Raw genomic sequence first — 14,449 nt, forward strand, 5'->3', positions numbered from 1 at the left:
ACACTGAAATTATCAACTGCATTGTGAATGCAGAACCTATAGAACAAGTAAAATATTTTAGCTGCTTAGGCACGATTTTTAGTGAAGATGGTAAATTAAATATGGAAATAGACAACAGAATCAACAAAGCTGGTATGGTAGGAAGTCAAATGAATAAATTTATATGGAATAAGAGAGAAATTAGTCAAAACACTAAATTAGCTGTATACAAGACAGTGTTCAAGCTAATTTTAACTCATGGATCTGATAGCTGGGTCAAAGATAAAACACTTGACCAAAGACTAGAGACTGGACATATGAGTCCTGAGAAAGATTAGATGCATGAACAGATGGCATCAATGGCAATATCATATTAAAAACGAGGATATTAGGAAAGAACTTGATACTGTCAGCAACCAGGAATGCATTATCAGAGTTAATCTCAGGTGATATGGTTACTTAAACAGAATGGGAGAGGAAATATTAGCAAAACAAGTTTTCTCTGCCAGGCTGGCAAAAAAAAAGATCCAGACCAAGACATTGGGGGATTGATACAGTAAAAAGTGCCTTAGAATATTGAAATATAAGATCTGATAATGTTGGAGTCTTGACAGGTAAGAGACTGATTTGGAGGAAAATTGTAGATAGGAAGTTAGTAATGATGTAAATTTTTCATGTAGTACTATCATATCCTGTACACCCCTTGAGGGTACATGGCAGGAATTCGATGATGATCCCAATTCCCTGGTTATGTAACCTTTACTCTACAGCAAGATAGAACTCAAAAAATTAACATAGTTTGCCTGAAATACATAATTTTGTATACGTACTTTCCTCTGCTGAAAAAAACACAAACCTCTACTGCAAATTTTTCCCTAAAAAAAAAAAAAAAAAAAAAAAAAAAAAAAAAAAAAAAAAAGAGATTGTTGTTAAACTAACTACAGAAAGATGGTAAAGTGCACCTGGAACCAAACAACAGATTTTTGAATAAATTTTAAAATGTAGACTTTTCAATACATTTACTATTCAAAAGAGCAAAATTAATCACAGTACTTCATGGATTTAAACACGAAATAGTAGGCATGAACCATACCAAACGCAACTCTAATTTTAAATAATAAGGCTTCAAAAATAAATTTATTATTCAAAAAACGAAATTCTATTTTATTTCACAGTTCTGATGATTACATTAAAATAACTGTCAATGAGGAACAATTTACCCACTAATTTATGTCCTACATGGTCATTCAAATTAAGACTGTTTTTTTTTTTTTTACATTTCAAGTACAAAAAATTTTAATTTCAAACTTTGAGACAGCAGTTGTGGGTTTAACTGTTCATTTCTGTATCAAGGTGAAATGTTTTTTTTTTTCCCTTCTCCCTGCTCTCCCTAACCTATACAAATAAGATGGAATCAAGGTAGATCTTCAGAATTATGTTATTTTAAGACAGTAGCTCCAGAAATTATAGGCAGTAAGGATGAGAATAAGACTTATAAAATTTTGAATTAAATGAACTGATTTGTTTAAAAAAAAATAACAATAATAATAAAAAAAAAATATATATATATATATATATATATATATAAATGCAAACTAATATTCCAGTCTTACAACAAAAATACTACCCTTAGCTCATGAACCAATTACATACAATACTTATCATACAATGTACAAAGCTGAATATCTTCACAGTTTTAAGTGCAAAACTAAAGCTACTTCAAATTTCAGTTTAACCAAATCAAGGAGATTCAATTTTTCAATAGTAATTTCAATGAATTCAAATACTAAGTTATGATAAATGACAATATTATTCTCAATTTGCTAATGACCCTTATAAAGTCAAAAAACTGAGAATTCAATATCCACTGATTGAGGTGAAGTGTGAAGATGGGATCTTAATGGATGAGACTGAGAAATATGCTCAATACACAATAACTTATGCCAATCATTAGTGTTTTTACATTCAATATCTACACGAGCTATTAAAAAACTTCCATTCTTGCTGACAAAAAAAAAAAAAAATCTTACAAAATATTGTTTCTTACAGGATAATTTTAAAAATCCCATACTGCAATTCCAGGACATACGAAGGTGGCACTGTCTGTCTATATGCACATGAACAAGATGATTTTAAAGAAACAGCAGAAAACGACAAACTTTCATGACTGATTTTTGGCAGCTTGCCTGCGTAACAAGATGTAGATCTTTTCTTTGATCCAATCCTTGTTGTATGGAGCATATGTATTGGTTGATTTCTGATATCTGAAATGTACATAACATTTTTTATTATTATGAATTTATTAGCCAAAGATAAAATATATATCAATTTTTAAAATTATTCATTGGTTGTTTGATTGGTTGTTTAACAAGATGTAGATCTTTTCTTTGATCCAATCCTTGTTGTATGGAGCATATGTATTGGTTGATTTCTGATATCTGAAATGTACATAACATTTTTGATTATTATGAATTTATTAGCCAAAGATAAAATATATATCAAACAACCAATGAACAATTTTTAAAATTATCAAAGTTTGCCTTTATCTAAAATGACTGAAATAACAAAGTATATTTATATGATGCTACAGAGTTCTACTATACAAATAAAAGTCAACGAACAATTTTCATTTTGTAATTAAATATGAAACTGCAAAATTACAAAAAAGTATTCTTGGATGCGTGCAAATACGCAGCATCATTTATTAAACAAGATTATTAAAATATATATAACAGAACAACTAAATGTTTTAAAGCATCTGGCATTAAAAATTCTCATCTCAGGCATTAAAAATTCTTATATTTATTAAAGCTTATATTTGACTGACTCAGTTACTCAACTTCCCTTGACATGTTAGGCTCAATGGCTTGTCATAGCAAAGTAAATTGGATGCATAAAAACTTAATGAACCAACCTATCACACTATTAATTAGGTTTTTATGTATCCAAGTGTTACTTGGGTGAATCTACATAGTCTACAATGTCCGTCACTTGCATGTATTCTAAAGGCAGGTTTCCATCTTTTGCAGGATGAAAAACCTCTGCCATGTCGATAGAAGATTAGTCAAACTCACCTTTAGCTGAAAAGTTCTTAGAAAGATTCTTTGCATCCTATAAGGGATTCAAACAGTATCTCAGGCATAGTGGTAAAAGTACTGAAAAAAACTGGCCAAATAGAGAATTCAAGAATAGCTGGATAAAAATATGATCCTGTATGAGGGACATGACTTTGTGAAGTAACTTACTTTCCTTTTATAATAGAGCAACAGAAGAGTTTGATAAAGGAAATAGCTACATGACGACTCTACTGGATTTTGCAAAGGCATTTAACAGAACATGGAACTCTGTTATAAAAATTAGAATAAATGGAGATGGTGACACTGGTTAAGTGGATTAAGAAGGTGGCTGCTGGACAGGTATCAAAAAGTGGTATATGGAGGGGCAGAATCAAGGTGACCAGTGGTGTGTTCTACAAGGTTCAGTACTGGGACCATTCTTGTTTAATTTGTACAGAATTAAATATATTCAGTTGTTTGCTGATGATGCGAAATTAGGTAGAGTAATAGTTAATCAAGGCCATGTGGAGAGCTTGAAGGATGATTTAAACAGGCTGTCAATTATGGGCAAAAGATAATGGGTGTCAGTTTAATGTGGAGAAATGTAAGTTATGCATTCTGGGATAAACAGATTACAAGCTGTATATAACATTGATGACACACTGTACTCCATGTAATAGATGAAGCTAGAAATTTAAGGGTGGTGAGAGACAGAGTTAAAGTTTAGAGGACATATTGCTAAGGTACCTGGGGAAGGAGAGTCCTAAGTTCGATTCCTGTCAGAAACATGAGGAGCTCAAGGATCTCAGCCATAGCAAAGTTAGCCAGTCTTGGGCGTGGGCAGCAGGATTTTTTCCTCAGGCAAACCAGCCCCGTGAACACATGCTTCGACAGACATGGGATACTATCGGGAATAAAGAGCAACCAACCTATTCCACAGGATTATCGGTTAAGGAAGCTGATGCGGTAAAATGTGTAGGCCTGTGCGAAAGCATAACATAATGAATTGCTAAGGTAGCCCATAAGATTACTTGGGTATTGAAGAACACATTAACAAGTAGAGATAAGGAAGTTGTCATTCCTCTTTATAAGGCCTTGATACATCAACATCTAGATTACTGTGCTCAAGTCTGGTGGGGATGAGGAAGTGGTGGAGGGGATTTAGAGACGAGTGATGAAGATGGTTAGTGGCCTGTGGAATGCTCCTATGAGGACAGATTGAAGATATGTAGATTGCAGAAGTTGGTTGATAGAAGAAAAATAGGGGATATGATAGAAACATTTAAGTTGCTTAAAGGGTTTTATAGAATACATGCAGGGGAAATGTTTCAGCACTTGTCTAGAGGGACCAGAACAAGGGGTCATTCCTGGAAGTTGAATAAAGGTGTGGTTAGTAGGACTTGAGTTTTTTGATTGTAGAATTGTGAATAAATGGAATGGGTTGGCAGAATCAGTTGAGTGCTTTATCTGTTAATGGATTTGAAGAGAGTGTATGGATAATTTGGATTCCTGTGACGAGTCTTCGGATTCCATAGAGGTGCAACAGAAAAAATGCCATCAGTTTATGAAGCATAAAAAAAAGAAGAAGACAAATGGTGTTACCAAGAAGTGACAACTGATGTAATTATTTTAAATATTAATGATGACAGTAATATCTTCAAATAACAGTGTATAAGGGATCTGAAATGGAAGGTGATTGTCACCTAGTTCTGGGCAGGATAAAAAAATTGAAAGATACCATTCTTTAAAAAAGGAATACTGAAATAAATGTAAGAAAGTTTTAAAAATAATTAACACTGAGTATCTATCTGATGTGAATACAAACATTCCAGACTAGTGCGAGACCACCATAACCACTACCTGACTTGTCAGTAGCCTGAAGAAGCTTCGTGTTTGACACTTTTTCCAAATAAGGAAAAAATAAAACCCATGTATAGGTAGACTCGTAGGTTAACAACCTTTTGTGGGTGAGAGTCATAAAAAACTTATAACCAATAAAAAATAAAATAATTAAAAAAATGACTGACAAATTACAATTAAAGAGCACAACCCAACTTACTGGAACAAGTAAACAATAGCCTACAATCGAAGCACTAACCAAAAGTACAAACTTTCTGACAGTAGAAACATATCCAATATGGGTGACAGAAATGGCCACATATGAATCTGTGTGGTCTTGCATAGTGAAGCATCCTATTTCTACTCATTCACTGACAAAAAAAAAAAAAAAAAAAAAAAAAAACGTATTAAATTATTCCCAAGAAAGTTAAAATATGCTTCTGATTAATAGGTCATTTCAGGTTAATATTCAAGTATTATTTTTACCAGGAAAATATAACCATTCTCTAACCAACCCAGAATATCTAAACAGGTATTTATTCTTAATGGGATAGACTATAAATTACACATGTTGACAATCAGACCATAGCTGAAGAAGCTAATTTTTTATGGTAATCACTTATAAAAGGTTGTAATGTATACTCAAAGCACACTCAGTAATGCAGATTGGTGAAGAATTAGATTATAAATCTCTGTGTGTGTGTTAAGGCTTAAATGCCGAGAGAAACTCATGTTATAAGCTTAATGGAGTGAAACAGCACTGAGAAAGGATTAAAATATTATTTAATTCTTCCAATATTTCATCTGTCACTGAGACATCATCAGGTAGTACAATATGAGACTTATAACACACAAAGGCAAAACCAAAACTAAATGAAACATTTGGACAAAAGACTAGAGTCCTAACTAGGTGGAGTGCCTTCTGTGGGCACCTAGGATGTAAATTGGGATCTCAAAATATTAGTGTTTCCATATTTTGGGAAGTTTTATGCAACCATATTTATTTAAATTAGGCTGATTTCTGAGAGCAGTTGCAGATTTCAAAAATAGCCTTCTCTTCTAAATCTACTGTGATGTTAATCTTTTTTCCAACTTATTCCATGAGCCATACCTAAAGCAAGGTCTGCAAGGCCCGATTGACCACAGTCATAACTGCATATGTATTTCTTGAGTTCTTCCATATGGATCTTCAGTGGAGATTTTGAAAGCTGTGCAGAGATTGTATTTCTTTAAGATTGGCTATTTTTTCTAAAGTGAAATAAAGACATACAAACTTATTGAAGAGTGATACAGGATATCAGTAGAAGGTATTTTTTATTTTATGGAAGACGGGGACAGGAAGAGGCATCCTTGAAGTTGAGATGAAACAGTCAAGAAAGGGATAAAAGCTCAATTTTTCTTGCATAGTGCGATTAATGGCTGGAATGGCTATCTTTGAAGGATGCGAGTACAGATAGTGTAAATGAATTCAAGAGAAAGTATGACATGTGGAGATACATCATCATCATCATTGGCTTGACAGCTCTACATGGGCCCTGATCTGCTTAAGAAACTTCTGCCAGCCTTCCTTATTCAATGCAAATTCCTCCAATTTTTGACTCCTAAAACCTTAATTTGCATCACTCCATCTTAATTTAGGTTTTCCAATTTTTCTTTTTTCTTCTGGCTTAGCATCAAACATCTTCTTAACTATTCTATTACTATTCATGCATATAACATGTCCAGCCCAATTTAATCTATTTATTTTTATGTACTTAATGTCTGGCTCATTAAATAATCTGTATAGTTCATGGTTATATCTTTTTCTCCACACACCATTCTCTTGTACTGCTCCAAAAATAACTCTTCTTTCAAACAGACCCAGCAATCTTTCATCTGCCATTGATAATACCCAGTTTTCAGAGGAATAAGTCAACACTGGTCTTTACAAGTACTTTGTACGTAATTCTTTGTTTTTCATCAAATGTGACTTTAGGTATTTCCCAAGTTCCACAAAAGCATCTCTTTGCAGAAAGAATACGTCTCTGAATCTCAGTACTGATATCATTTTTACAATTAACTTCTGATCCCAAGTATATAAAACTATGTACAATTTCAATTTGAGAAGGATTATTATCACAAATCTTTCTAGTTACTGGCATATACTTTGTTTTTTCTTGACTAATCTGCAAATTCACTTTCTTTGCTGCCTTTTCTAAACTGATGACTTCCATTGCTTTGGAATCGTAAGTACAGATAGTGTAAATGAATTCAAGAGAAAGTATGACATGTAGAGATATATGGCCATCCTCAATGAGTCCCTTAATAATAATAATCAGAAATTCAGCTCTAGAGACAAGACAAGGCACTTTTGCAAACAGCTTCAGGCTTCTAATAATAAGAGTGGTCACATGGGGCAATGCCCTCCAGATGCAAAAAAGATAAGGTTCAAGAACTAACCAATGATCTGAGAGGTATTATATGAGGGAGAATATGAAGGCGTTGTTGGACGAAGCAAAAAATGAAGAGGGAGAAGGTAAAAACTGTAACTCCCTCCCCTCCAACATTACGATACAGGCGAATTAAGGAGGAGAGCATTGATAGCAAATTAATCAATACACAGGTTATGCAGAAGGAATGATGTAGAGTGTGTGTGTGGACCTATTGTCTTTGTTTGAGAGAAAGAATCTGTATAAAGGTGACAGACTGCATCTAAATGGTTTTGTGTTAGGTGTCTAGAGAGCTTTGATCACCAAGCACAAATTCAGGAAACACTTAAGTAATGGGGGAAGGTGAACATGTGCGAAGGCACAATGAAGCAAGTGAGTGTGAGAATGACAAACAAGTGCAGAATCCAGTTTCTCAAGCCAAAATATTGAATAGGATAGTCAATTCAAGAAGTAAAGGTGGTTAGGTTAGGGGACCTAAAGAGATGCTGCAGTTTCTATATGCTGCCTCCTTCTTGTTCCTGGTACCAGAAGTATCAGGAATAACAGGAAGGAATTTTTTGTATTGGTTAGTAAAACCTCGCCAAAAGTTATAGATATTAGTGAGACTTGGCTAACCGCAGATGAAGTAGTTACAGGGATACAATGTGAAGGGTTTAGTATTTTCAGGAAAGATAGGATGGTAGGAGGGGTACTGCTGATGATAGCAGATGAATTGCAGCCAAAAAGAATAGCAGATAGGCAGCTATTCATTTGAAGCAGTTTGGTGTGAGATCAAGGCCAATAAGACAAAATATACAGCTGGTTATTAATATAGGCCAGGGGAGGGGATTCCAGGGATGATATAAAAGACATATGAGGTGTGGCTATTAAATAACGAAACTGGTTGCAAAAATGTGGTTTGTTATTACAATTGTACAACTTAACTGTTATCCCCTTCAATATACTCCCCCTCCTCTATCTACACACCGTTGCATACGAATTTTCCATTGTTGGAAACAGTGTTACAAGTCATCAGGTGTTATCTGCTTCAGTAGCGCTGCCGTTTCCTCCTTTACCTCATTCACTGTGAGTCCAGCTGACAGCAGAGCCAGACTTGCAGGAGAAGATCATCACATATGATGATATAAAAAACTTGATGTAGCTTAAAAATTTTCAAAGCACTTAAACATCGATTTTTTTACATAGGTCAAGTCCCATGAGAACTGTAAATAACCTTGTTTGTTTCTATGTATATTTTGCAAAATATTAATGTAGTTAACCCTGTGGGAAGTGAATGTATTTACTGCTTTAACGTCAAAAACAAAGGCAATGCTTTCCCAGGGGAACTTTGTATATGTATATAGTATGTGTAAGAGCACAGGAAAAGTTGTTTACTAGTTTTGTATATAAGAGTTGCTTACTGCACTTATGCCTTTAAAGATAGTATCTAAGAGTGCCGCTAGGTTTAGAAAAGTTTCTGCAGCCATGAAAGGAGAAGCAAAGTATCAGAGGTCCACTAGTTTTATAGACAAGTTTCCACGCCCTGAAAAATACGATCTAAAGATTGCACGGAGGAGAACAAAAAGCAGCTTAAACTAAAAAGAAGATGAAAGAATCATGCCGAATTCCCGGTTCCAGTCGCTGCCAAAGAGGAGCTTCCAGGTCAGAGAGAGGGCTTCCAGACACCAGAGAGAGGGATCCCGGTTGAGAGTTGGCGGCAGTTCGAGCTATTGGAGATGGCAGTCGTCCAAGCATTTTCAGCGAGCCAAAGCAGAGGAAAAAAGGCAATGTAAATTACCCAAGGCAGCTTTGCTCCAAAGTTTTTCCCAGTTCCAGTCACTGCCAAAGAGGAGCCTCCAGGTCAGAGAGAGGGCTTCCAGACGTTGCCGAAGAAGGAACGGCTTCTGGACACCAGAGAGAGAGGTATCCCAGTTGAGAGTTGGCGGCAGTTCGAGCTACTGGAGATGGCAGTCGTCCAGGCATTTTCAGCGAGCCAAAGCAGAGGAAAAAAGGCAATGTAAATTACCCAAGGCAGCTTTGCTCCAAAGTTTTTTTCTTTTTGCTGTGGGAGAACACCTCTTGCTGGAGCTGTATGAGTACCGAGTCCACAGCCAGCTATTTTCCTGATGAGATATTACTGAAGCCAGACATTCCTGAGGAAGCTCAAGATCTGGGATGAAAGAATTGCATTAGAACTTTTTGTGCAAGGCTTTTGACTGAATGTGTATCGCACATTCAGTCAAATAACCTTTGTAAGTTCCATACTTTTGTACAATTCCTCTTATAGTATATTATATTATAGAAAGACTTTTAAGAATTTGGTTAATAGCAGTAAGAAGTGTCATTAAGAGAATCGATTGGCATATTGGAAGTTGATATAAAAATTGTAAAGATAACTTAACAGAGAGTTAGCTAACCTCTTTGCAAGTAAACAAGACTGTGAGTTAAAGAAGTTAATTAGTGTTAAAGTAAAAAGGTCCAATTTAGTGCTAAAGATTTTATAAATGGATAGAGAAAGCAATCTCCCTATTGTTTAATTCATGTATAATTTGTAAATAAATATTTTTTAATTATTTGTTAAAAGAGTATTGCCTGATCTTTTTATTTTACAACTGCACTGTTCTCAAATAAAAATAGATTTGTGAGAGGGAATAATTTAAGGCAATAAAAACGCAGTTCGGTTACTTACGAACCACGACTGTTAAAGTAAACATTGATAAAAGAAACTTCGCTCATGAGAGAGAGGGAAATCTACCGTAAGTTTTATTTAGTCTTATGCCAGTTAAATGATATATTGGTGGCACAGTCTGACAAATAAATTTCCAGTATTCGTAGGCATTCGACTAGTGAATACGGAAGGTAGATAATCTAGTATGCAGTAGAGTAAATGAGAAAGGATAAGAGACAAAAAAGCGCATTAGAGTAAGACTATAAAGAATTAAGGAATAGAATAAAGACAAGAGAGAGTAAAAGATAAAGAGATATTACATATATAGGCAGAAAAAATAATATACGTTTACAATGGCTCAGACAGCAGAATATATTACAATGAGACATGGATTTTCCAGTACAAACTAGAAATAAAGAGACAATCGATGCACTGGAAAACTCCCACATCACTGAGAATGAAAAAAGCAAGAATGAGCAAGTCAAAACTGAAGGCAATACTGATCGTTTTTATATATATATATATATATATATATATATATATATCAATGGCGTGGTAATGGTTACCAGAGGGTCAGACAGTTAACCAACGTTATTACCTTGAGGTTCTGGCCAAGCTGAGAGAACGAGTGAGGAAGAAGAGACTCGATATGTGGAAGAACAACGCTTGGATTCTCCATCAGGACAATGCTCCAGCCCACAGTGCACTGTCTTTAAGCAGTATCTGGCTGATAAGAAGATCCCAGTGTTGGATCATCCACCTAACTCGCTGGACTTAGCTCCATGTGACTTTTACCTATTTCAAAAGTTGAAATCTGCATTGAAGGGCACCCATTTTCAATCAGTGGATGAGGTAAAGGAGAAAACAGCAGCGCTACTGAAGTAGATAACACCTGATGACTTGCAACACTGCTTCCAACAATGGAAAATTCATATGCAACGGTGTATAGATAGAGGAGGGGAGTATGTTGAATGGGATAACAATTAAGTTGTACAATTGTAATAATAAATCACATTTTTGCAACCAGTCTTGTAATTTAATAGCCACACCTCGTACATCAGCTGGTTAGAGGATCAAAATGGATCCATAACTAAGGTGGCCGCATTGCCTCTGATTGGGTGAAAGTGATCGTGCAGTCTTAACTTGGAAGATTGTAAAAACTGAGGAGTATTCTGTCAAGAAGGGGCATATGTGGAATTACAAGGCAGGAAATTATGACCAGTTTTAGGAGGAAGCTTGACGCTGAGCCATGGCATAAAACCATGCAAGGGATGGATGTTAGTAAGTAGTGCATGGGAGATAATTAAGGGCCATCTAGAGGAAGCTATATTAAATTGTATGCTTCAGGTAAGGAAGATTAATCAAGTAGAAGTTAGATGGATGAGTAATATCATTAAGCATGAGCTTCAGAAGAAGAAAATGTTGAGGAGGGTATATAAGGAGAAAGGTGACCAGAAAAATCATGAAGAGTACAAGGGTCAAGCAAAGAGGGTGACCAGTATGATAAAGAAGGCAAAATCAGATTACAAAAAGAAACTGAAAAGCAGGCCAAGTGAAATCTCAAAGATTTCTTTCGTTTTGTGGCAAGGAAGAAGAAAATGACTATGGAAAAATTACCTTCATGTTGGATGCTTAATGGAATATATACAGCACTTGGAAAGGATTAAAACTGATTTTAATACTTCCAATATTTCATCTCAGTCACTGAGACATCTTCAGGGATTATAAAAAACTAAAGTAACACATAAATACAACACAACACACATAAATACACAATAAGCTAAACACATGGGAAACTCAAGTCCTATCGAGGTGGTGCATCCTCTATGGGCAATTGTAGGTGGTCAAGAATTTAAGGTGGAAGGAGGTGCTTAAGGATCAAAGCTGTATAACTGAGAGGAGACCTCCACATAGCCTTTAAAGGAATGCGGAGAACTGACCAGGGCTTCTGACCTAATATCCAATCCTCACATTCTCGCGGTGCAACATGTTGGGTATCTACCTGGATACTGAAAGAACGAGGATGGGCTGGCAATTTGGGATTTAGCCGACCAAATTGTATTCTTATTCGCTTAAACCACAATATTAAATGATGGTACAACATGATAGAATTTCATGCCGGCTGGGGCATTGCCCGGTTAAACAAGGTCCGTGCTGTTTTCGCCATCGAACCAGGGCGAACAGCGAAAAGTCAGCTACTGGAACAAATCTGAAAACACATCCCAACTCAACATCACTCACCAGAGTTAAAGATCGGTATTATCAACATAAGAAGCGTGAATAGCAAAGAAATGGAGCTAGCGGAAGAATTAGATAAGTACCAGATCGACATAATAGGAGTGACAAACAAAAAAGACAAAAACTGGCAAGATCTTTCTGAGCAATAAATACAAAATGTTATATTCAGGCAATGGCAATCAAGGAAAAGAAGGAGTAGCCATAGTATTCAAAACAAAATACGAGGCTCATATTCTTGAAAAGCAGGCAGTGTCAAGTAGAGTGATTTGGGCAAATATCAGAATGGGGAACTGGACAATGAGACTTATTTGTGCCTATGGTCCCACAGAAGGATCTACTACGGTAGAAGTAATTAAAAGAAACACACGTATTAATCACAGTGAAAATTATTCAATTGTAAATATTTCATCCTAAGTATCTTATGACATCATCAGTACAGTAGTTTAAAACAATAATAGGAATAACATACAGTTAGGGCGCATGATTACAATAGAATCTCATTAAACGTGTGTAACATGTTACAAAAAAAAAAAAAAATTATTTAACACAATTTTGTACGACAATTTCCCATACTTCAGGAATAGTAAGAATGTCATTGCAGCTTAAGTTTGGTTTGTGTAGTAGGGCTTCAGAACTTTCTTTGTATAAACGTTAATGTTTATATAAAGATCTATGTAAAAGTTTAGACTTTTCCCAATGGATTCTATGGTTTGGATTTTCAATTCTGTGTTGAGAGACGCCAGATTTTTGCAGTTCAGGCAACATCAAAGGTGAGAGTTTGTCCTTAGAAGGTAGGGTTCAAAAGTGAAAATTTTTTCATCAAGGTGTTCCAAAAACAAGTTTTCTAGGTTTGGTGATAAAGGAGATCCCATTGTTTCTAGAACACCTTGAAGAAAAAAATGTTCACTTTTGAACCCAAACCAAAAAAAATTTGGTTACGATATGTCGATGACATATTTGCAGTCTGGGATCATCCTGAACATGAATTACAACTGTTTCTAGATAAAATTAACTTTCTTCATCATCGCATCAACTTTAAGTTAGAAAAAGAATCTCCACAGGGTATCTCCTTTTTGGATTTACACATCCAAAGAAAAGAAGACGGTTCCATCACCACGTCTGTATTTTGCAAGCCTACATTCTCGGGTCGCTACATTCACAATTCTTCCACTCATCATTGATCTCAAAAATCTGGCATTATTAATCACTAGTTTCCAGAGCACACAAATTCTGCTCCCCTGAAGAATCTTTAAACCAGGAATTAGAAGTAATCAAAAATACACCCATCCTAAATGGATATAATCCTAAAACAACTCAAAAAATAATCAGTCACTTCTCCACACATCAAAGCAGACAGGAAGAAGTCCATATGATTCACATACCTTACGTCAAAGGCATCTCCGAACGTCTTTCTAAAATTACGAAGAAATACAATTTTGCCACTTCTTACAAACTTATCAACCAAATTTACAATTTGTTACCTTCTCCTAAGGACAAACTCTCACCTTTGATGTTGCCTGGCGTTTATGAGATTCCATGCTCATGCAAATTGTCTTACTTTGGACAGACAGGTAGGTCTGTTCAGAAACGCATCTTGGAACATCAAGACCATATTCGTCTTTTTAAACCTCAGAAATCTGGCCTCTCTCAACATGGAATTGAAAATCCAAGCCATACGATCCATTGAGAAAAGTCTAAACTTTTACATAGATCTTTATAAAAAGATGAACGTTTATACAAAGAAAGTTCTGAAGCCCTACTACACAGACCAAACTTAAACCGAAACGACGTTCTTACTATTCCTAAAGTATGGGAAATTGTCATACAAAATTGTGTTAAATAATAATTATTATTTTTTATTTTGTAACACGTTACGCACGTTTAACGAGATTCTATTGTAATCATGCACCCTAACTGCATGTTATTCCTATTATCGTTTTAAACTACTGTACTGATGATGTCGTAAGATACTTAGGATGAAATATTTACAATTAAATAATTTTCACTGTGGTTAATACGTGTGTTTCTTTTAATTATGATCGCACCACAGGTTTCGTTATTTAAAAAAGGTAGAAGTGGAGGAATTTTTTGAGTCCCTAGAGAAAGCTACTGACACAATGAAAAAGGAAAAGTTGGTCCTTCTTGGGGATCTAAATAGCAGAGTAGGAAGTGATTGTCAGACATACAAAAATGTTCTGGGAAAATTTGGAGAAAAGAGCAAAGCTAATAATAATGGCAAATACCTGTTGGATTTCTGCTCA

The 14,449-nt window shown here is 35.2% G+C and overlaps 1 protein-coding gene across 1 annotated transcript in view; it reads right to left on the reverse strand.

Annotated features, from left to right (window-relative positions):
* Positions 1 to 1,117: 1,117 nt before the first annotated feature.
* Positions 1,118 to 14,449, reverse strand: part of e(r) (enhancer of rudimentary) — a 101,325-nt gene continuing 87,993 nt past the window's right edge. Inside the window, exon 4 of the mRNA XM_090407263.1 lies at positions 1,118 to 2,243. Within this exon, the coding sequence (XP_090263389.1) occupies positions 2,141 to 2,243 (103 nt within the window). The 3' untranslated portion in view covers positions 1,118 to 2,140. The remainder of the gene's footprint in view (positions 2,244 to 14,449) is intronic.

The sequence above is a fragment of the Typopeltis vanoorti genome, chromosome 17 (assembly GCF_054136105.1).
Source record: "Typopeltis vanoorti isolate ZY-2024b chromosome 17, IOZ_Tvanoo_1.0, whole genome shotgun sequence".
Classification (NCBI taxonomy): Eukaryota; Metazoa; Arthropoda; class Arachnida; order Uropygi; family Thelyphonidae; genus Typopeltis; species Typopeltis vanoorti.